Source organism: Panthera tigris, chromosome C1 (assembly GCF_018350195.1).
Source record: "Panthera tigris isolate Pti1 chromosome C1, P.tigris_Pti1_mat1.1, whole genome shotgun sequence".
Classification (NCBI taxonomy): domain Eukaryota; kingdom Metazoa; phylum Chordata; class Mammalia; order Carnivora; family Felidae; genus Panthera; species Panthera tigris.
In genome coordinates this window covers 78,460,113-78,484,804 of record NC_056667.1, presented here as the reverse complement: position 1 = coordinate 78,484,804, position 24,692 = coordinate 78,460,113, and the positions used below count along the sequence as shown (strand labels likewise).

The following is a 24,692-nucleotide window of genomic DNA, read 5'->3' as shown; positions in this document are numbered from 1 at the left end:
ATAATTGGTGTTATCAAACTTTCAAAAGACTTTTGTGAAGACAAAATAGGAGATTACTGATATGTGTATATGAATATATGTGTATATTACACACACATGTAAAAAATTATGTATGTGATATATACATATATATATAAACACATGTACACATATATAATGAAAACATGGCAGAACAAAGCTAAATACAAAATATAAAAACCAAGGAACTGTGAAAACATTCAAATGAAAATAATCAAACAACAAATTAGAGGGAGAACAAATAAAGATGGAAGAAAAGTGAACAGAGCCTAAAGGACCAGTTGGGACACCATCAAGTGGACCTAAACACAGATCATGGGAGGAGAAGAAAGAGAAAAAGGGACATTAAGAATATTTGAAGAAATAATGACTGAAAATGTCTAAATTTAATGAAAGATATGGATATAAACATCCAAAAATCTCAACTCCAAGAAAGAGGAACTCGAAGGGAACACCAAGACACATTATAATCAAACTCTCAGAAGACAAAGAATCTAGAAAGCAGCAAGAGATAAGTGAATAATCACATATAAAGGATCCACAATAACCTTACAAGCAGATCTCATCAGAAACTTTGGAAGCCCAAAGACAATATGTTGATATATTGAAAAAAAAAGAAACCAAAAAACAAAATGTCCACCAAGAATCCTATTATCTGGCAAAACTGTCCTTTTGAGGCAGAAATTAAGACATCCCCAGAGAAATAAATGCTGAGGGAGTTTGTGACCACTAGATACACCTCACCAGAAATGCTCAAGGGAGTTCTACAAAGTGAAATGAAAGGACACTAGACAGTAATTCAAAGCCATACGGAAAAATAAAAAATCTCAATAAAGATAACTGCATGGGCAATTATAAAAGCTAGTATTACTCCAACAATGGTTTATAATTGCATTTTTTGTTTTCTATAGAATTTAAGAGGCTAATATATTTAAAGAAAAAAAACAATTAGGGATGAGCCTGGGTGGCTCAGTCATTAAGCATCTGACTCTTGATTTCAACTCAGTCATGATCTCACAGTTTGTGAGTGTGAGCCCCGTGTTAATTCTGTGCTGACAGTGCGGAGCCTCTCTCTCTCTCTCCCTCTGTATCTGCCCCTCCCCAGCTCATACTCTTTCTCTCTCAGAAATAAGCTTTAAAAAATTATAAAAAAGGATTAAAAAAATTAGTGTAAAAACTAGTATAAGTTTGACTTGTAATTACAACTCTTCTACATAATTTAAATTTTTTTTTAACGTTTATTTATTTTTGAGACAGAGAGAGACAGAGCATGAACGGGGGAGGGTCAGAGAGAGGGAGACACAGAATCTGAAACAGGCTCCAGGCTCTGAGCTGTCAGCACAGAGCCCGACACGGGGCTCGAACTCACAGACAGTGAGATCATGACCTGAGCCGAAGTCGGCTGTTTAACCAACTGAGCCACCCAGGCGCCCCTCTTCTACGTAATTTAAAAGACTAATGCATTTGAAAGAATCATTAGCTTATGTTTTAGGGTACACAATATGTAAAGAAGTAATTCTGTGACATCGACAATAGAAAGAGGTGAAAATGCAGCTGTAAAAGAACTGAGTTTGTGTATGTTACTTAAGTCAGGCTGGTATAAATTCAAATTAGAATAATGTAACTTTAGATTGTTAAATGTAATACTCATGACAACCACACCAAAAAAATAGCAATACAAAATTCAAAAAAGGAAATAAGAAAAGAATTTTAAAATTTCACTACAAAAAAATCAACTAAATTCAAAAATATACAGTAATGTAGGAAAGAAAGGACAAAATAACTATAAAGCATATAGAAAACAAATAACATGATGACAAAAGTAAAACACCCCCTATCAGTATTTACTTTAAATGTAAATGGATTAAACTCTCCAATCAAAAGACAGAGACTGGCAGAATGGATAATAACACGATCCAACTACAGCTGACCCTTGAGCAATATAGGGTTAGGAGGCCTGCTCTCCTGTGCAGTAAAAAATGTGTGTATAACTTCTGGGTGACTGGGTGGCTCAGTCAGTTGAGCGTCCAACTTCTGCTCAGGTCATGATCTCATAGCTTTTGAGTTCGAGCCGTGCATTGGGCTCCATGCTGGCAGTTCAGAGCCTGGAGCCTGCTCGGATTCTGTCTCCCTCTCTCTCTGCCACTCCCCTGCTTGCACTCTTGTCTCTGTCTCAAAAATAAACATTAAAAAAAAAAAAAAATCTGTGTATAACTTTTGACTCCATAAAAATGTAACTACTAATAGCCTACTGTTAATCAAAGCCTTACCAATAACGTAAACAGTTGATTAACACATATTTTGTGTGTTACATGTATCTTACATGTATCTTACATGTTACATGTATTCTTAAAGTAAGCCAGGGAAAAATGTTCTTAAAAAAAATCATAAGGAAGCGAAATACATTTACAGTACTGCTATAAAAAAATCCACAAATAAATGGATCCATGCAGTTCAAACTCATGTTGTTCAAGGGTCAACTGTATATGCTGTCTACAAGAGACTCACTTAAGATCCAAAGATGCAAACATGTTAGAAGTGAAAGGATGGAAAAAGATACTCCATGCAAATAATAAAAGAGAGCAGGAGTACCTACACAAATATCAGACAAAATAGACTTTAAATCAGAAAAGGTTATAAGAGACAAAGAAAGACATTACATATTACTAAAAGATTCAAAACAGAGTGAGATATAACAACTATAAAATTTACTCATGTAATGACAGATCATTAAAATATATGAGGCAAAAATTGACAGAATTGAAGGGAAAAACAGAGTTCTAAAAAAATAGTTGGACTTCAATACCCCACTCACAATAATAGAAGACCAGACAGAACATTAATCAGGAATCAGGCTTTAACACAATAAACTAGATCTAATAGACATATACAGAACACTCTACCCCAAACCAGAATATACATTCTCCTCAAGTGTGCAGGGGACATTTTGCAGGATAGACCGTGTTAGGCCACAAATTGAAGTCTCAACAAATTTAAAAGGACAGATATCATACAAAGTATATTCTCCAACCCACAACCAGTTGAAATTAGAAGTGAATAATGAAAGGAAAATTTAAAAAGTCACAAAATTGTGGCATTAATTAAACAGATTTTTAAACAACGAATGAGTCAAAGAATTCACAAGAGAAATTAGAAGACACTTAGGAGACAAATGAAAACAAAAACACAACTTGCCAAAACTTAAGAGACCCAGCAAAAGTAGTGCTAATGGGTAAATTTATAGCTATAAATGTTTACATTAAAAATCAAAAAAGATTTCAAGTCAATAACTTAACTTCAAAACATAAGGAATCAGAAAAAGAATAAACTAAACCCAAAGCTACTTGAAGGAAGGAAATAATAAAGATTACAGTAAAGATCAACAAAATGGAGAACAGAAAAAGAATAAAGAATATCAAAACGAAAAGTTGGTTCTTGGGAAAAGTAAACAAAATTGACAAATCTTTAGCTGAGTAGATTAAAAAACAGAGAGTCCAAATTACCAAAATCAGAAACGAAAGTGGGGATGTTACTGCCAATTATACAGAAAGAAAAAAGATCATGAGAGAGTGTTATGAATAATTGTATGCCCACAAATAGAATAATCTAGATGAAATGGACAAATTCCTAGAAATACAAAACCTACAAAGACTACACCATGCAAAAATAGGTAATCTGAATGATCTATATCTGGTAAAGAGGTTAAATCAGTAATCAAAAATCTCCCAACAAAGAAAAGCCCTGAACCTGATAGTTTCAATGAATTATTTCACCAGTGAAAATTTAAAGAATACCAATCTTTCTCAAACCCTTCCAAAAAAATTAAGGAAGAGAGAACACTCCTTAACTAATTCTGATACCAGTTTTAACCTGATACCAAAACCAGACAAAGACACTAAAGGAAAACTACAGACCAATATCCCTTATAATGCCAAAATCAACATAATACTAATAATCCAAATTCAGCAGTGTAGTAAAAAAAAAAAAAAATCCCACTATGATCAAGTGGGATTTATTCCTGGAATGCAAGCATGGTTCAACATACACAAATCAATCAACAGGGGCACCTGGGTGGTTCAGTTGGTTGGGCTTCCAACTGGATTTTGGCTCAGGTTCATAAGATCAAGCCCCACGTCAGACTCTGTGCAGAAGACAGCACGAGGGCTGCTCAGGATTCTCTCTCTCTCTCTGCCCCTGCCCTGCTCATTGCTCTCTCTCTCTCTCTCTGAGAATAAATAAATAAACATTTTTAAAAATCAATGTAATGTACCATAGCAAAAAAATGAAGGAAAAAACCCCACACATGATCATCTCAATTGATGCAGGAAAAAAGTTGACAAAACTCAAAACCCTTTCATGAGAAAAACATTCAACAAACTAGGAATAAAAGACAGCTACCTTAATATAATAAAAGCCATTTATGGAAAACCCACAGCGGGGCACCCCTGGGTGGTTCAGTCAGTTAAGTGTCCGACTTCGGCTCAGGTCATGATATCATAGGTCGTGAGTTGGAGCCCTGCGTGGGGCTCTGTGATGACAGCTAATAGCCTGAAGCCTGCTTTGGATTCTGTGTCTCTGTCTCTCTCTCTCTGCCCCTCCCCCATTCTTGCACCCCCCCCCCCCACTCTCTCTCTCTCTCTCAAAAATAAACAAACACTAAAAAAAGAAAAAGGAAAACCCACAGCTAACATCCTACTCAATTGGTGAAAGACTGAAAGCTTTTCCTCTAAGATCAGGAAAAAAACAAGGATGTCCCCTCTCACTTCGTTTTTGTTTTTTTGTTTTTATTTTATTTTTTTAACATTTATTTAATATTGAGATACAGAGCATGAGCATGGGAGCTGCAAAAGGAGAGACACAGAATCTGAAGCAGGCTCTAGGCTCTGAGTTGTCAGCACAGAGCCCGACACAGGGCTCAAACTCACAAACCGTGAGGTTGTGATCTGAGCCGAAGTCTGACACAACCAACTGAGCCACCCAGGCACCCTGCCCCCTCTCACTTCTATTCAACACAGTACTAGAAATTCTGGCCATAGCAATCAGCGTCCATTGACAGATAAATGGATAAGCAAAATGTGGTATTTACATACAATAGAATATTATTCTTATAAAGGAAACAAATTCTGCAGTATGCCACAACATGGATGAACCTCTAGGATATTATGCTAAGTGAATTAAGCCAGTCACAAAAAGACAAACACTGTATGATTTCACTTATATGAGATACTTAGGGTAGTCAAAATCATAGGGACAGAAGAAAATAGAATGACAGTAGCTAGGGGGTGAAAGGAGGGGAAAATGGGAGTTACTGTTTTAATGGGTATAGAGTTCCAGTTCTGACATCATTGCACAGGTCCCTTAGGCTCTGATCCTTTTTCCTGTTTCTCAGACTGAGTAATGTCTGTTGCTCTTTGTTTCAAGCTCACATTTTTTTTCTCTTATTAGTTCCATTCTACTATTAAGTCCATCAAATAATGTATTTTTTACTTAGTCTTATGTTTTTGGTCTCACAGCTTCTTCTTTAACTTGTTCTTACTCTAATTTCAACTCAATGGTAAGAGCACTTCTACTCTCAACCAGTCTTCAAGCTATTTTTATGTCTAGTATACCAGAGTCTACAAAATCACTCTTAATTTAATCATGCCAAAAAATAATTATTAAAACTGAAATGGCACGAGTACTATACAAGAAAGCATTGTAAAATGATCTAGAAGTAATGGGATGCTAATTCTACTACTTGCCACTTACTTTTCTAGGTCTTTGTTTCCTTATCTATCAAAAAAAAAAAAAAAGTTGAGCTAGTAATGTTAAGGTTCTTTTCAGCATTCATATTCTAAACATACATTATGTCTACATGGAAAAACATAATATCTTACTCTTTCAATCTGCTTTTCCATTTCTTTATGCTGTTCAAGATGAATTTTCTTGGCCTTTTCAAAAGCTAAACAAATTTTCTCATGCTCTGTATTGATATTGGTTTCTAGACTTCTTATCTTTTCATTCTTTTCCTAGAAATATAAAAACACTTTAAAAGAATATAACTGACATTGAGGAGAGCACCTGTTGGGATGAGCACTGGGTGTTGTATGGAAACCAATGTGACAATAAATTTCATATTAAAAAATAAAGACTAGGAAAGACAAAAAAAATGTGAATATAACTGAGAACAAGTTTTACATAAAAACACTTAAGTAAAGCATTAAATCTGTCGTACTCTATTTTTTTAAGAATCACAATAGTGAATATGTCAAACATCAAAAATATCTAAACATATACATAAGACAAAATGGTTATTTTAAAAAATTGTGCCAAAATGAAAACCTTCAACTATTTTAAAATATTGAAAAGCATATCAAAGAAGTTCATTATTTCCTTCACTTCCACTAGAATAAAAATAAGAAATTACAGATAACAACTTGCTATATATAAGCCTATTGACTTAAAAATATGGAAACAAAAAAATAATCAGAAGAATTTACTAGAATTTATGCTTTCCTATTTGGTATACTGTATAACAATGAAAATAAAACAAACATGCTGTCACAAATCAAGTGCATTAAAGTCACAGTGAATTTGTAACCACACAGTAATATTTACCATAAGCTCCTGTTCCAGTTCTGCATTTTTTGCAGCAATAGAGGAATAAGCAACTATTTTTTCTTCCAGCTGTTTCTCTAGAGTTAAAAGTTGAGAACATTTCTTTGTCATCTGAAAACACATTGAAATAAACAAATTATTTTTAAAAATTACTTTTGAATATAAGCGGCAATTTAGAAGAAAAATGGTGAAGGAAAGACCAGGGACTGTTCCATCTATGTAATACATAAGTTATTTAATTCTGAGTCCTATGTCCAAATAGGATTACATCCTAACCCATTTCTTAAAAGTAGCATTTAAGATTGAAATTAGTATAAAAAAATGTTAATAGTAGCTATTTCTGGTGGTAGAATTATTAATGGCATTTTCTTCTTTGTCCTTTCTGTATTTCAACAAGACTGTGCTAATTTTGTAATTTAAAAAGTTATTAATCTCAGTACTAGGATATTTTATTTCATTTTTTTAATTTACATCCAAGTTAGTTAGCATATAGTGCAACAATGATTTCAGGAGTAGATTCAATACCTCTTACCCATTGAGACCATCATCCCTCCCAGAATCCCTCCAGTAACCCTCTGTTTGTTCTCCATATTTAAGAATCTCTTATGTTTTTGTCCCCTTCCCTGTTTTTATATTATTTTTGTTTCCCTTCTCTTATGTTCATCTGTTTTGCATCTTAAAGTCCTCATGTGAGTGAAGTCATATGATATTTTTCTTCCTCTAATTGACTAATTTTGCTTAACATAATACCCTCTAGTTCCATCCATGTAGTTGCAAATGGCAAGATTTCATTCTTTTTGATTGCCGAGTAATACTCCATTGTATACATATACATACCACATTTTCTTTATCCATTCATCTGTCAATGGATACTTGAGCTCTTTCCATACTTTGGCTATTGTTGATAGTGCTGCTATAAACATTGGGGTGCATGTGCCCCTTCAAAACAGCATACCTGTATCCCTTAGGTAAATTCCTAGCAGTGCAGTTGCTAGGTCGTAGGGTAGTTCTATTTTTAATTTTTTGAGGAGCCTCCATAGTGTTTTCCAGAGTGGCTGCACCAGTTTGCATTCCCACCAGCAGTGCAAAAGAGATCCTCTTTCTCTACATTCTCATCAACATCTGTTGTTGACTGACTTGTTAATGTTAACCATTCTGACAGGTGTGAGGTGGTATCTCATTGTGGTTTTGCTTTGTATCTCCCTGATGATGAGTAATGTTGAGCATTTTTTCATGTTTGGTTGGCCACCTGGATGTCTTCTTTGGAGAAGTGTCTATTCATGTCGTTTGCCCATTTCTTCACTGGATTCTTTATTTTTTGGTGTTGAGTTTGATAAGTTCTTTATAGATTTTGGATACTAACCCTTTATCTAACCTTTATGTCGTTTGCAAATATCTCCTCCCATTCTGTCGGTTGCCTTTTAGTTTTGCTGATTGTTTCCTTCACTGTGCAGAAGCTTTTTATTTTGATGAGATCCCAATAGTTCATTTTTGCTTTTGTTTCCCTTGCCTCTGGAGACATGTTAAGAAGTTGCTGCGGTCAAGATCGAAGAGGTTTTTGCCTGCTTTCTCCTCGAGGATTTTGATGGCTTCCTGTCTTACATTTAGGTCTTTCATCCATTTTGAGTTTATTTTTGTGTATGGTTGTAAGAAAGTGGTCCACGTTCATTTTTCTGCATGTCGCTGTCCAGTTTCCCAGCACCACTGGCTGAAGAGACTGTCTTTATTCCATTGGATATTCTTTCCTGCTTTGTCAAAGATTAGTTGGCCATACATTTGTGGGTCCATTTCTGGGTTCTCTATTCTGTTCCATTGATCTGAGTGTCTGTTCTTGTGCCAGTACCATACTGTCTTGATGATTACAGCTTTGTAATACAGCTTGAAGTCCAGGAGTGTGATGCCTCCAGCTCTGGTTTTCTTTTTCAAGATTTCTTTGGCTATTCGGGGTCTTTTCTGGTTCCATACAAATTTTAGGATTGTTTGTTCTAGCTCTGTGAAGAACGCCAGTGTTATTTTGCTAGGTATTGCATTCAATATGTAGATTACTTTGGGTAGTACTGACATTTTAACAATATTTGTTCTTCCTATCTAGAAGTATAGAATATGTTTCCATTTTTTTGTGTGTCTTCTTCAATTTCTTTCATAAGCTTTCTATAGTTTTCAGTTTATAGATTTTTCACCTGTTTGGTTATTTTTATTCCTAGGTATTTTTTGGTTTTTGGTGCAATTGTAAATGGGATCAATTCCTTGATTTCTCTTTTTGTTGCTTCATTGTTGATGTACAGGAATGCAACCGATTTCTGTGCATTGATTTTATATCTTGCCACTTTGCTGAATTCATGGATCAGTTCTAGCACTTGTTTGGTGGAATCTTTTGGGTTTTCCATACGGAGTACCACGTCATCTGTGAAGAGTTAAAGTATGACCTCCTCCTGGCTGATTTGGATGCCTTTTATTTCTTTGTGTTGTCTAACTGCTGAAGCTAAGACTTCCAATACTATGTTGAATAACAGCAGTGAGAATGGACATTCCTCTCTTGTTCTTGACCTTAGGGGGAAAGCTCTGTTTTTCCCCATTGACGATGATATTAGCACTGGGTACTAGGATATTTTCTAAGTAAGCTAATGGCTACAATTTAGATTTACATGGACTAAATCTACTGAATCAGAATCACTGGAATGGTACCCAAAAATCTACATGTTTAACCAGCTTCCTAGGTGATTCTGCTGTTTGCTAACAATCAAAATCCTCTATTATCACTCCTTTTCTTCCAATTATATAATCCAAGTTCTTTACTTATAAATGTGTATTAGCCATATTAACCTAAATGTTCATTTTTTTTTTTTTTTTTGAGAGAGAGAGAGAGAGAGAGAACAAGCACAGCAGGGGAGGGGCAGACAGACAGACAGACAGAATCCAAAGCAGGCTCCAGGCTCTGAGCTGTCAGCACAGAGCCTGATGTGGGGCTCAAATTCACGAGCCACAATATCATGACCTAAGCTGAAGTTGGATGCTTAACCTGAGTCACCCAGGTGCCCCTGGCCATATTAACTTATACTTGGAAGAAATAACAGACTGCAATACAATACAAGTTCCACCATATCTGAGACCTGTCAGCCACTAAAGAGTAATTTCTTACTTTTAACAGAAGGTTTCCCAATATAATTTTAAAAGAATTTATAACTGATGTGGTACCATTAATTCCTTTTGATGTATAAATCTGGACTTACACATACAACTTTTATAAAACTCTACCTTTTTTTTGTCTCCAAAGTTAGTACATATAAACAGCTAATTCAAGCTTACTTCACTTTCAAGTTTGCTGGAGTTTGAAGCTTTCTCCAGCAGCTCCTCTTGTATCAGCTGAAACTGACTAGTTCTGTGGGCCATGTTAACCTTCAAATCAGAATTCTCAGCTTCTATTTGCATCAACTTAGTACGTAGTTCTTCTATTCCAGAAGCAAGTCTTTGCCTTTCTCTTTCATATTGCTTGTTCACAGTATGTTGATTTTGGTCTTTTATTCTTTCTGCTGACAAACATAAAAGGAAAATTCCTCTGTATAAAACTTACAGAAAAAAACCCTATTTCAATGTTGAAAGATTTAATCATAAATAAAGTTTAATTTCTTATCTAAAGAATACTAAAGGGAACAGAGAATGAGATGTACTTTAAGGAAGAGGTAATGAAGGAACATGGCAAGTAACATACTTTGTATTATGAAGTACATAACAAAGTAGGAATAACTTCTGAGTCACTCACTTTTCCAGACTATTCCTTAATACCAAAAAGAGTCCTTCTCCACCTATAAAAATCCCTGTATTTCAGATAGAAAACATTGCAAAAAAAACAAAACAAAACAAAAATCATTGTTTAAAAAAATCATTGTTAAAAAATCATTATTTCCTTAAACTGAAGTTAATCATAAAATTTCTCTAGAGCATATTTTTATTTATTGTATATATATGCAAGTTCAAAAGCTGAAAACTGGGAATCCTTCCTACTCTAAACTAGCTCATGAGAATTCAGTGATGCTTTTTTAAAACTACTGAGGGTTATCAAAGGTAGTTGTTTGAATATATACTTTTCTCCACTATAAATATATAAACCTACTCCCACCTAAAAGTAACTGAGCTTTCAGGAGTGCTTTAAAGAGGGATAATATATATGACTGCATGAGAACACACAGAGGTATGGAAGTAAGTGGAGATGCACTATGCCTTCTTCGAGGGCAGCACAAGTAGCCATTTCCTATCAGTTCTCCATATCCCTAATATTTCACTTTCTAGGCTATCATTAGTTCTATACTCTTTGATGTAAGAGAACTTATGACATATTTATCAACATCTCTAATAATTAGCATTCACTCTGCTAATAACACCATCACTCTCTTCCCTATTCTCTCTAATCACTTTGATAGCTAATTCTCTCTGCTGTCATTCCTCCTGCAAGAAACCAATCATATTTGAAGACAGACAATGATAAATTAAAGATACATATATTAACCAGTAGGGCAACCACTAAGAAAGTAAAGAAGTATAGTTAACTAATCAATAGCGAAGATTTAAAAAAAATAGAATACTAAAATATAATTGATCTAAAAGAAGGCAGGAAAGATGAATAAAGGCCATTAGAATAAATAATAAACAAATACCAAGATGATAAACTTAAACCCAAAAAAGACCAATAGTTGCATTAAATGTGTCTAAACATTCCACTGAATGAGCAAAAAATGTTAGAATATAAAAGCAAGAACCAATTATATGCTCTCTATCAGAAACTCACTTTATCTATAAAAAATGCAGACTAAAAGGATGAAAAAAGTCATACCAGGAAAACTCTAATCAAACACAGCTGGAGTGATGATCAGAAAGAAAATTAAGAAAACAATCCCATTTATAATTAACCCAAAAAGAATAAAATATCTAAGAATAAATTTGAGGAGGGGAAAGATTTGTACACTAAACACTATAAGACACTGATGAAAGAAACTGAAGACACAAATTAATAGATAGTTCATGTTCATGGACTGGAAAAATTAATACTGTGAAAATCTCCATACTACCTAAATCTAAAGATTTAATTCAACCCCCATCAAAATCCCAATGGCATTTTTTTTATAGAACAAAAGACCAATCCTAAAATTTATATGGAACCACAAAAGACCCCAAATAGCTAAAGTAATCTTGAGAAAGTAAAACAAAGCTGAAGGCGTCACACTTCCTAATTTCAAACTGTATTATAAAACCATAGTAATCAAAACAGTATGGTACTGGCATTAAAAACAGACATATGGTGTGCTTGGGTAGCTCAGTCAGTTGTCCAGCTCTTGATTTCAGCTCAGGTCATGACCTCACGGTTCGTGGGATCAAGCCCTGAATTGAGCTCTGCACTGACAGCATGCAGCCTGCTTGGGATTCTCTCTCTTTCCCTCTTTCTCTGCCCTTCCCCTCCTCATTCTCTCCCTGCCTCCCTCCCTCCCTCTCTCTCAAAATAAAGGTAAATTAATTTACAACAAAGGAGTCAAGAACATACAATAGGGAAAGGACAGTCTTTTTAATAAACAGTGTTGGGTTAACTGAACAGCCATATGCAAAAGAATGAAACTAGACCACTATCTTAAGTAGACAAAAATCAACTTAAAATGGTTTAAGACTTGAATATTAAACCTAAAACATAAAACTTCTGGAAGAAAACATAAGTAAAAAGCTCTTAGATCTATCAGTCCTGGTGATGGTAATTTTTGGATTCAACACCAAAAGCAAAAGCAAAAAAGTAAAAATAAACAAGTGGGACTATATCAAAGTAAAAAGCTTCTGTACCGCAAAAGAAACCATCAACAAAATGAAAAGACAACCTACAGAATGGGAGAAAATATTTGTAAATCTATATCTGATAAGGGATTAATATCCAAAATACATAAAAACTCATATAACCCAATAGCAAAAAAAAAAAACCCAATTAAAAATGGGCAGAAGATCTAAATAAGACATTTTTCCAAAGAAGATATACAAATGGCCAATAAACACATGAAAAGATGTTCAACACCACTAATCATCAAAGAAATGCAAATCATAATCACCATGAGGTATCACTTCACACCTACAAAAATGGCTATCATCAAAAAGATGAGAAATAAGCGTTGGTGAAGATGTGGAGAAAAGGGAACCCTTGTGCCCTATTGGTGAACATGTAAACTGGTAGAGCCACTATGGAAAACAATATGGAATTGCCTTTAAAAATTAAAAATAGAGCTACCACATATGCAGTAATTCCACTTCTGAATATTTACCTGAAGGAAATGAAATCACTATCTGCACTCATATGTACATTGCAGCATTATTTACAATAGCCAAGTTACGGAAGTAATCTAAGCATCCACTGACAGATGCATGGATAAATACAAGGTAGCATAAACACACACACACACACACACACACACACACACACACAGAGAAATACTATTTAGCCATAAAAAGGACTTTTTTTTTAATGTTTATTTACTTTTGAGAGATAGGCAGAGCATGAGCAGGGGAGGGGCAGAGAGAGACAGAGACACAGAATCTGAAGCAGGCTCCAGGCTCTGAGCTGTCAGCACAGGGCCTAACGTGGGGCTCGAACTCACAAACCATAAGATCATGACCTGAGCCGAAGTCAGACGCTCAACCAAGTGAGCCACCCAGGCGCCCCAAAAAGACATCTTTTTACTTGTGACAATATGGATGAACCTTGAGGACATTAGGTTAAATGAAAAGCCAGGCAGAGAAAGACAAATACTGTATGATCTCACTTATATGTGAAATATAAAAACAAACAAACAAATGAAACAAATGAAACAAACAAATGTGGTCAAAAGGTACAAACTTTCAGTTATAAGATAAACAACTCCTGGGTATAGATATAATATACAGCATGGTAACTAGAGTCAATAATATTATATATTTGAAACTTGTTGAGAGTAGATCGTAAAAATTTTTTTTTACGTTTATTCATTTTTGAAAGACAGAGAGAGAGCACAAGCAGGGGTGGGGCGGAGAGGGTGGGGGTACGCAGAATCTGAAGCAGGTTCCAGGCTCTGAGCTGTCAGCACAGAGCCTGACGTGGGGTTCGAACTCACGAACCATGAAATCATGACCTGAGCCGAAGTCGGATGCTCAACTGACTGAGCCACCCAGATACCCTGAGAGTAGATTTTAAAAACTCTCATCCCTCCCCAAAATTTGTTACTTATCTGTGATGACGGATGTTACATAGACTTATTATTGTGGTTATCATTTCAAAATATACACATATATCACATCATTATGACATACACCTAAAACTAATATGATATTATATGTCAATTATATACCAATAAAAAATTAGCTCAAGTAACTATATTAACACATTTTTTTAAATGTCTGTTTATATTTGAGAGAGACAGAGAGAGACAGTGTGTGAGCAGGGGTAGAGGAGGGGCAGAGAGAGGGAGACACAGAACTCGAAGCAGGCTCTAGGCTCTGGGCTATCAGCTCAGAGCCCGACCCGGGGCTCAAACTCAATGGATCGTGAGATTATGACCTGCAGAAGTCGGGCACTTAACCGACTGAGCCACCCAGGTGCCCCAGATAGAGTAACTATATTAATTTTAGGTAAAGCAGAGTTCAGACTCACAGAACTAAAAGGATAAATTAACAAACTCACATACATATCTGAAGATTTCAAGATTTTTTTCTCAGTAATTGAACAAGTACACAGAAAATCACTAGGGGGAAAGAAGACTCAAGCTTCTATAAATAAGTTTAATATGATTGAAGTTCACTCTACTCAATAGTCCCCAGAATACACAATTTTTTCAAGTGCATTTAAAACAATCATCAAGATAGTCCATATGCTGGCCAATAAACTAAATCTCAAAACATTTTTAAGAACTGAAATCAGGTTCATTCATGAATTAGGTTATTAGAAACAACTTAATGTCCACTACTAATAACAAAAGGACACCTGGAAAATTCTAAATATTTGGAAATAAATACACACAAGAGATATTATAAGATATTTTGAAGTGAATAAAATGAAAATGCAATATATAAAAATTAGTGGGATGCAGGTATAGCATTGCCTAAAGAGAAGTATTTTATACCCTTAAATACTTATATAAGGTTTAAAATCAATAATCTAAGCTTTCATTTTAAGAAAAGTTAAAGACAGAATTGAACCCAAAGAAAATTAAGGAGTATAAGGGATCCTTAGGAAAATGGCTTTTTTTGTATTTGGTTTTCAGTATAATTAACATAGCGTGTTATGTTAGCTTCAGGTGTACAATATGGTAATACAACATTTCTACACATTACTCAGGGCTCATCATGATAAGTGCACTCTTAATACCCTTTTATCTATTTTACTCTTTCTTCCACCCACTTCCAGTCTAGCAGCCACCAGTTTGTTCTCCATATTTAAGAGAGATTTTTTGGTCTGTTTTTCATTGTTCATTTGGTTTGTTTCTTAAATTCCACATATGAATAAAATCATATGGTATTTGTCTTTCTCTGTCTGATATACTTTATTTAGCATTGTATCCTCTAGGTCCATTCATGCTGTTGCAAAAGGCAAAGTTTCATTTCTTTTTATGGGTGAGTAATATTCCAGTGTGTGTAATATTCCACACACACATATATACACACCACATCTTCTTTACCCATTCTTCTATCAGTGGAAACTTAGGTTGCTTCCATATCTTGGCTATTGTAAGTAATGCCACAATAAACATAGGAGTGCATGTATCTTTTGAATTAATATTTTTGTTTTCTTTGGGTAAATACCCAGTAGTGGAATTACTGGATCATATGGTGATTTTTAATTTTTTTTTAAATACAATTTATTGCCAAGTTAGCTAACATACAGTGTATATACAGTGTGCTTTTGGTTTTGTTTTTGAGGAAACTCCATACTGTTTTCCACAGTGGCTTACACCAGTTTGCACTCCCACCAACAGTGCATAAGCGTTGCTTTTTCTCTACATCTTTAACAACACTTGTTATTCCTTGTGTTTTAGGTTTTAGCCATTCTGATAGGTATGAGGTGATGTCTTAGGGAGGTTTTGATTTGCATTTCCCTGATGATCAGTGATGTTGAACACTTTTTTAATGTGTCTGTTGGTCATTTGTAAGTCTTCTGATGGAAATGTTAGATATTTTAATTGTGGTGATAGTTACAAGGGTATAAACATGAAAAAATATACATTTGACAAAACATTTCAAACTCTGTTATTTTAAATGGATGTATCCTACTAGTAAATTTTACTTCAGTAAACTACATTTTTTGATGTTTTTTTAAATTTGTTTTTGAGAGAGAGGGAGGAGTAGAGAGGGAGACAGAGAATCTCAAGCAGGCTCTGTACTGTTAGCAGAGAACCCAACATGGGGCTCAAACTCACAAATCGTAAGATCATGGCCTGAGCCGAAATCAAGAGTTGGACGCTACCTGACTGAGCCACCCAGGGGTAGCTTTATCATTTTTAAAGAATAATGCAAAGTTCAACAATTTTGAAATTCTTGCCATCTTACCAACCCATAACTAGTAATAACAGATTACTGATAATACAAACTAAACATCTGATAATCCATTTCTCTAAAAAACTATCATAAACAACTTAGAATTAAAGAATTTGATTTAGGGGCGCCTGGGTGGCTCAGTCGATTGAGTGTCCGACTTTGGCTCAGGTCATAATCTCACGGTTCATGAGTTCGAGCCCCACGACGGGCTCTGTGCTGACAGCATTAGAGCCTGGAGCCTGCTTCGGATTCTGTGTCTCCCTTTCTCTCTGCTCTTCCCCCGCTCATGCTCCATCTCTCTCCTTCAAAAATCAATTAAAAAAAAAATTAAAAAAAATTAAAAAAAGAATTTAACACACTCACCTAATTGATTACCTCCTAGTTTTACCGGTTCTGTCTCTACACTATTTAATTTGCCACTTTCTTGTTTGTCATTACAAGCAATAAGATTCTGAGATAACTGATTCGCGGCCAGGTTTGCCTGAAGCTTTTGAATTTCTGCCTCCTTTATTGCAAGTTTAATCCTGGAACAAAACAAAATACACCAAAAACTATTAGAAAGATCTATATAAATATCTCCCACCATTTTTACCTTTCAAGTTGGCAAAAATTTTAAAACTCTGATATTAGTTAACTCTTGGGCAGGATGTAGAAATTCTTATATACCACTGATGGGAATGTAAACTGGAGCAGCTACTTTAAAAACTTGATAGTACCTAGTAAAAGTAATAATGTACACATGCTATAACCCAGCACTTTCACTTTTAGGAATATACACTAGAGACACTCTGGCATATTGTATAAGGCAACACATAAAGGTATGTACTTTGCAGCACTGTTTGTAACAAAAGAAAACTACAGTTCTAGGTGACACAGTTCTAGGACAGACTCTCATACAGCTATTAAAACTACCTACACTAATCCACCTATTGATTGGTAACTCTAACTACCCACCTCAACATGTATGAATTTAAAAAATAATTCTGAGTAAAAAAGCAAAATTGCAAACAATATAAGCATATATATTTTGCATGTATGTGTGAATGTAAACATACACAAAATGGAAGGAAGAATACGTACCCAGTTCATGATGGTGTATTCTTAAGAGGAGAATGAGACTAGTGGGAAAGATCAATGGGTATTATCCACCCTGTAATGTTTTATGTTTTACTTAAACACATTTGAAAAAAATATCACAGAATGTTAAGAAGAATCAAGTCTTAGTTGTGGAAATACAGTTGTTTGTTTTAATACTCGATGAATTTTTCTATATATTTTTCATCTTCTCAATTAAGGATTTTAATTTAACTGCCAATTTAAAAAAAAACACTGTATTTGCTACAACTTCAGCATCTGAAAGCCATACCTCAATTCTGAAATCAACATTTTATTTGCCTCACAGCAGCCAATGTAATTGTCTTCCTTGTTTGACAAACTACTCATCTGGTGCTTAGAAAGAGATGATTTAAAACCAAACACTTCTCTTTTTAACTGCAAATTTAAAAAGAGACATACATAAACTTACAATATCTATGATGCAATTGTTTTATTCAGAACTCCAATTTTGAAAAATTGTGTGAATTTAATAGAAACAACCTAAAGTCTGTCAATAGGATAAATGTAAAAATACTTTATGAAATACTGAGATAACAGAAAAATCACAATAGTTAAAATAAACCTGCATTATATAAAACATTATGGAGGTATCACATAATATAACATTATGTGAAAAACAACAGAGGCACATGTAGCATTTTCCAAAACACTTTAGCTATATTTTTAATTTTTTTTAATGTTTATTTATTTTTGAGAGTGAGGGAGAGTGAGGGAGAGTGAGGGGGAGGGAGAGGGAGAGAGAGAGAGAGAGAGAGAGAGCGCACAAGTGAGGGAGGGGCAAAGAGAGAGAAAGAGACAGAGATAGAGAATCTGAAGCAGGCTCTGCACTGTCAGCACAAAGCCCGATGTAAGGCTCAAACCCACGAGCCCTGAGATTATGACCTGAGCTGAAGTCAGACACTCAACCAACTGAGCCACCCAGGTGCCCTTGCTGTATTTTTAAAAATAAAATAAAATAGGTAAGAGTCAAAGAAATAAAATTGGTAAGTCTACCACCCATCCAAATATATTTGAAACCGGGGCATTTGGGTGGCACAGTTGGTTAGGCATCCAACTCTTGATCTCGGCTGGGATCTCACCACTTGTGAGTTCAAGCCCTGTGTCAGGCTCTGCGTTGATGGTGTGGAGCCTGCTTGGGATTCCGTCTCTCCTTCTCTCTGACCCTCCCTCATTTGTGTTCTCTCTCTCTCAAAATAAATAAACTTAAAATTAAAAAAATATATACATATATACATATTTGAAATCAGCCATGACACATTTATATAGTTTTCTCCTGATCTCACCTTTATTTTACAATTATCAATAACAGATTTCTGACATAGTTATACTTACCTTCTTTCTAATCTCACTTATATATATAGTTATATATGTAACTGAAAGAGAAATGATGGCCATCTGCTATCATAAAAACATTTTAATAAGTACACGAAAAGTTGCTCAACATTATTAGTCATTAGAATAATGTAAATTAAAACCATAATGTGATACCACATCACACCCACTAAGATGGCTATAAATCTAAAAGACAGACAGTAACAAATGTTGGGTAGGTTGTAGAAAAACAGGAACTCTCAGACATTCCTGGTGAGAATGTAAAATGGTATAGCCACTTTGGAAAACAGTTCAGTACCACTTTACCATATGACCCAGCAATTCCATTCCTAGGTATGTACTCAAGAGAAATGAAACTATGTCCACACACAGACTTGTATGCAAATGTTCGTAGCAGTATTGTTCATAATAGTCCAAACATGGAAGCAACCCAAATATCTATCTACTTATTGGTGAATAGTTAAATAAAATGTGGTGTATCCATACAATTGAATAACATTCAAAATAAAGTGATATGGAGTACTGATATATATCACAATGAATGATCCTCAAAAATTTTTAGAAAGCTAAAGACCATATATTGTACAATTTCATTTATATGAAAAATCCAAAAAAGACAAATCTCTAGAGGCAGAAAATACATTAGTGGTTCCCTAGGGGTGAGTGTGGTAAAGGAATCTTCTGAATGGTAAACTGAAAACTGGACTGCAGTGATTGTTCCAAAACTTGTAAGTTTACTAAAAATCACTGAATGGTACAATTAAAATGGGTGAATTCTGTGGTATACAAATATTACTTGAATAAAGCTGTTTTTTAAAAATCCTGTGCCATTCTTACATAGGGCGTCTGAGAGACTAAGAAAGGGTAGGAGCAGAAAAAGAAAAGGGATGAGGTAGAAAAGAAATTCATTACTGAAAGTATAGATATGTAAAAAAAAAACATAAAGTAAAAGCTAATAAAGCAACCACAAAATGATGATCTCTTATAAAGCACTTGAGTAAAGTTTCCTTTTCATCCATACTTACTGGCAACTGGGACATAACTTTTTCCAGACTTCTCAGTTCCACCCTTGAACTCTCTATTTCTTGCTGACACAAATCCAGTCGCTCATTCTGTGCTGCAACACGGACCTTTAATTCTCGGTTTTCATTCATTAGAGAAAATTTTTCTCTAAGTACTTCCTCTTTGTCTTCTAACTCACTCTCTAGCTTCAGAATACTTTGTTTAGATTCAGTTAGTTGTGCCATAACTTCTGAATTTTTCACTGCCATGATCCTTAATTTTTCTTTTCCATTGTTATTTTCTTCTTTTAACTGCCTATGAAGAAAAAAACATAAAAATGAAAACAAAATATATATTTATTTTCAGTAAATCCTAGTTAATCTCACTTTTAAAATATTTTAAAGCAGGGGGTGGGGAGGGGGAAAAATGGGTGACGGACACTGAGGAGGGCACTTGTTGGGATGAGAACTGGGTGTTGTATATAAGCGATGAATCACAGGACTCTATCCCCAAAACCAAGAGCACACTGTATACACTATATGTTAGCCAACTTGACAATAAATTATATTAAAAAACAAACAAATAAAAACATTTAAAAATTTTCAAAAAATAAAATATTTTAAAGCTTTAATTCTGAAATAATAATACCTGCTCACATTTACTGAGTACCTACTTTCTGCATGCCAGGCACTCACAACTTTATGTGGGTAGCACGATTATCACTCTCTGTTTATAGATAAGGAAACTAAGGTATATAAAGATTATAAAACTTTCCCAGTGTCTCATAGTAAGGAGGAAGGCATTATCCATTCCTCCATTATCTTTGAAGCACTTGTGCTCCCTTTATAAAAGTATAAGACAGGAAATCTAACTCCCACATCCTAATTCAACATATTGCAACTTCAAGAAAGTTTTAGGTTATATAAGGAAAAATCATGAACTATTAGCCACAACTCTAAAAGATAGTAATCAACCATTAACAGATTACTAGGCAGTAATATTTTCACATATGTTTGTGTTCATCTTCTCTAAATATATGCAAAGCAAATATGTTGATCATATCACTCTATATTTGCAAGTATATTAATATCAACACGTTTTATTCATTAAAAATCCTAACATTATACCCAGAAAACAATTGCAGTCATAAAACCTAGCTTTCTATGTAATTTAAGGCCACAATTACAATATACAAAATATTCTATTTTAAAACGTTTCAGTTCTTTCTCCATTTCCACACAAAACTCCTTTTTCCATAACAAGATACTGTACCTTAATTTTTCTTTCAGAATTTCAAGGTCACTTTTATATACACCACACTTTTCCTGCAGCCTTTTATTTTCTTTTTCACAGCTAATTAGATTTTTCTCTAATATTTCTTCTTCAACTTGAACCTAAAACAATAATTTGTTTTAAGTGAACATACTACTGTAGTCATAAATTTTAGGTGTTTCAAACTAAAAAGTAGTGACTTCAGAAATAAGCAGGAGAGTAGAGTAAGTATTTCACGCGTTTAAGTCCCCAGCCTTGCAGTGAAAGGAGCAAAGTGACGGGCAGTAACAAAGGACGAGGAGGGGGATGCCACCACCTGTCCAGAAATGGTTGAGAGCCTATGACAGAGGGGCAATGGCACTATCACCCGACAGGAAGCATTCTGGCCTCACGGGAGCAAAGCAAGCAATTTATGCAGGGATGCTGCATGAAGTTAACTAAAGGCTAACTATGCTGCAAATATTATGGAGAAATAACTTTTGAAATTTTAGCCACAAGATACTCCCACTGAAATTACAGTCCAAATCTAAACCAGATAAAAATCAAGCACTCAGGTGAGAGTGGTGGGAGTGACAGAATAGGCAGATCTGCCTCTGTTATTACATCGACCTAACTAGAGGTACCTGCTGAGTGTGGTTTGAACTGATAATCCCAAGGAGAAATGTGAAAAAAAATCATCTTAACATTTTTCTCTTTCCTCTATAAAGTCCTCCCTCTCCCTGAACATATTACCCCTGCTAGGTATTCTATCTCCCCCGACAAATTACCTTATTAAAAATCCCTCCTACAAAATTTCATTCCCACAGGGATCTTCTCCAAGGCCTTCAAAACAGTGATCTGATTAATTTACACTTAAGAACAGTATCTGACGGGATTTTAAGAATTTTTCATTGAAATATAGTTGACAAACAATGTCACATTAGTTTCAGGTGTACAATACAGTGATTCAGCAACTCTATGCATTATGCTGTGCTCACAAGTGTAGCTATCATCTGACGCTACATATACTATTATAATACAATTGACTATATTCCCTGTGCTGTACCTTGGATGCCTGTGACTTCCACATGCCATAACTGGAAGTCTGTATCTCCCACTCCCCTTCACCAATTTTGCCCAACACCTCATCAGTTCTTTGTATTTATGGGTCTGTTTCTGCTTTTTGTTTGTTTATCTTTTAGAGTCCACATATAAGTGAAATCATATGGTATTTCTTTCTTATTAAACTTTTAATAATAATATTTCTCCTACCCTTCTACCTTTCTTTGAACAGAATCATTAACTTTCTCTTTTTCAATTACTATCTCAAGATGGAATTCTCTCATGTTAGTATCTATCAACCAGACCTCTCTTCTGAGCTCAATGTCTGAATACTCAACATGTGGCCTTCCTCCAAACAGGTTTTATTATCCATATGACTTGAAAATATTAAGTGAATGTAATAAAGTCACTATACTACCATGTAGAATCTGTTAAAGGAATTTTCCCTTTGAGAGGAAGGAGTAAGATCCTCTCAGGGTGGTAGGTCCAGGGAGACAACTGAAGGCTATACAATCTACTCTGTCTTCATTTTCATGGAGGTGATAGGAACAAATTTTCTGCTTCTACTTCTACAGCTCCAACCTCTGCTCACTCACCTCATCTTTCTCCGTATTCTTTTCTTTCTCTGTATTTTGTTCTTCCCCTTGTCTCCATTCTTTTCCCACTTTGATAAAAAAGTTTCTGCTCATTATAAGATTATGAACACCAGCCTTAGCCAATATTTACAATTCTTTATTCCAATGATTTTATTACAAGGTCATAAAAATTATTCCCCACTTTAACTATAAACAAATACATTCTATTTATGTCTATTTTTATTTTTAGAATATGGACAGTTCCAAAAAAACTGAATTTGCACAACTGCTTCTTACCTTTTCCAGTTTTTCAGCCACTTTTTCTTTATAATGTTGGAAAGCTTTACTCAGCTCTTCAGCATTATATAGTGCTTCATTCCTTTGTCGTTCAGCTCTAAAATTTAAAAAGAGAGAATAAAAGTAAAGAAGGCTCTGCATTTAACTAGTGAAACTCCAAAGTAACCTATATTTTATTATAAGAAATAATTAGAGACAAGCAGTACTAGAAAAGAGTATTAAGCTTAAACTGCAAAATGAAGAATAGAGACTACAATAATTTCCTCACTGTATCAATATGAAAAATAAAATATAAAGCACCACATAAACGTTGAAACATACATACATTCTTATGTGTCAGCAATTTTTTTCTCTATCTGGAAAAGATCAGGGAAGCAGCCTAGGCTGTATAAACTCAAAAATCAGAATTTCAAAATATTACAGAATCAATCCATGGTCTCGTATATTAAAAATATTCGGTAAATCCTGTGACCTTTGCAAAGGGCAAGTAAATTTTCAAGAAGGTATTTCAAAAGACAGTAGTAACTTCCAAAAGATGTAAAAATCTGAACAACAAAATCTACCCACTATGAAGCACTGTCTTAGTTGACCCTGACCTTTCCTCATACTTTTCACACTGAGTTGAGACAATTGGGCCAATGTAGTCAATTTCATAGCTACCTCTAAAAATTATTCTATTATTTAAACCTCTTCTCATCATATTCATTCCAATGTAAGGGTAGTTAGTGACTCTACTCTTATCAAGAGTGAATTTCTCTACACTCTAGACCTCAGCTCTTCCCCTTTCAGGGACTTAACTCTATCTTCTATACTTTCAGTCTCTTCTCTACTGGTTTACAAATTCAGTGGAAGTATCTCTTACTTTCTAAATATATGTAGTACTTAAGTTTGGATAGCAACTGTGGATATCAAAGTGTCTATCTGGTTCCAAAGTTTTAGATAAATGGTAATGGTTTAAATATTTTCTTAAATGTTTATTCATTTTTGAGAGACAGAGTGCAAGTGGGGAGGGGCAGAAAGAGGAGACAGAATCCAAAGCATGCTCTGAACTGTTGGCAGAGCCCGACGCAGGGCTTGCCGATGTCGGACACTTAACCGACTGAGCCACCCACGTGCCCTGGTAAGAGTTTAAATAATAAGGGATTTATCTAAAAATCTAAGAGAATATATTCCATTACATAGTTTGCATAAATAGAGCTCAGAGGGCAAAGGATACCTGTATTTCTCACTTAAACAAAACCCTCCACTGATATGCTTTCCTCTCTCGTCCTTGCTTTTAAGACAAACTTATCCACTTTTACACTTACCTACTCTTCCTCACCACCAATTAAAAAAAAGTAAAGACAGATTTTAGCCATACAGAAAAGTATACATAAACATCCATGTACTCCCAATCAAGCTTTAATGAATCTTCTTTTTTTTGTTTCATGTAGCATTTTTTACTTTAAGCAAACAAAACATTATAGAATTACAGAGCTGAGGTCCCTGTGTCCCTTCCAAATCCCATTCCCCTGACTTCTTCCAAAGGTAACCGTAGTCTTTTTTTTTTATTACAAAACATTTTGTATGTTTACATGTTCACCTAAACCCACAAGTAATACATCCCAGTTCACTTATTCCAAGAGGCACATTATTTTCATCATTTTAACACCTCTAAAATTGGTATGTATTTTATAATTAATGGTATATAATAGTTTCATGGTGAAATTTTTCTTACTGATTACCTAAATAATGATGCACCTTAAGATCTGTGTAATCTTATATTCAATAAAACATCATAGTTTCTTCCCATGTTTTTATACTTTATATGATCACCCTATATATATTTATAGCATCACACTATATATATCCTTCTGCAGATTGCTTTTATTCAGTATCATTCAAGATCTATGTTCATCTTTGTGACTATAG

The 24,692-nt window shown here is 34.7% G+C and overlaps 1 protein-coding gene across 8 annotated transcripts in view; it reads right to left on the bottom strand.

The window, feature by feature from the left end:
• CCDC18 (coiled-coil domain containing 18) overlaps positions 1-24,692 on the bottom strand; it is a 108,240-nt gene that overhangs the window by 59,249 nt on the left and 24,299 nt on the right. For 7 of the 8 annotated variants that reach the window (XM_042997906.1, XM_007073414.3, XM_042997911.1 and 4 more), the window contains 8 exons: positions 22,782-22,878; positions 20,869-20,990; positions 19,620-19,911; positions 17,513-17,637; positions 16,510-16,670; positions 9,922-10,145; positions 6,616-6,726; positions 5,895-6,026 (listed from right to left, as the gene is read on the bottom strand). In XM_042997906.1, the coding sequence (XP_042853840.1) occupies positions 5,895-6,026; positions 6,616-6,726; positions 9,922-10,145; positions 16,510-16,670; positions 17,513-17,637; positions 19,620-19,911; positions 20,869-20,990; positions 22,782-22,878 (1,264 nt within the window). The remainder of the gene's footprint in view (positions 1-5,894; positions 6,027-6,615; positions 6,727-9,921; positions 10,146-16,509; positions 16,671-17,512; positions 17,638-19,619; positions 19,912-20,868; positions 20,991-22,781; positions 22,879-24,692) is intronic. The other variant, XM_042997909.1, reaches the window with a different exon arrangement.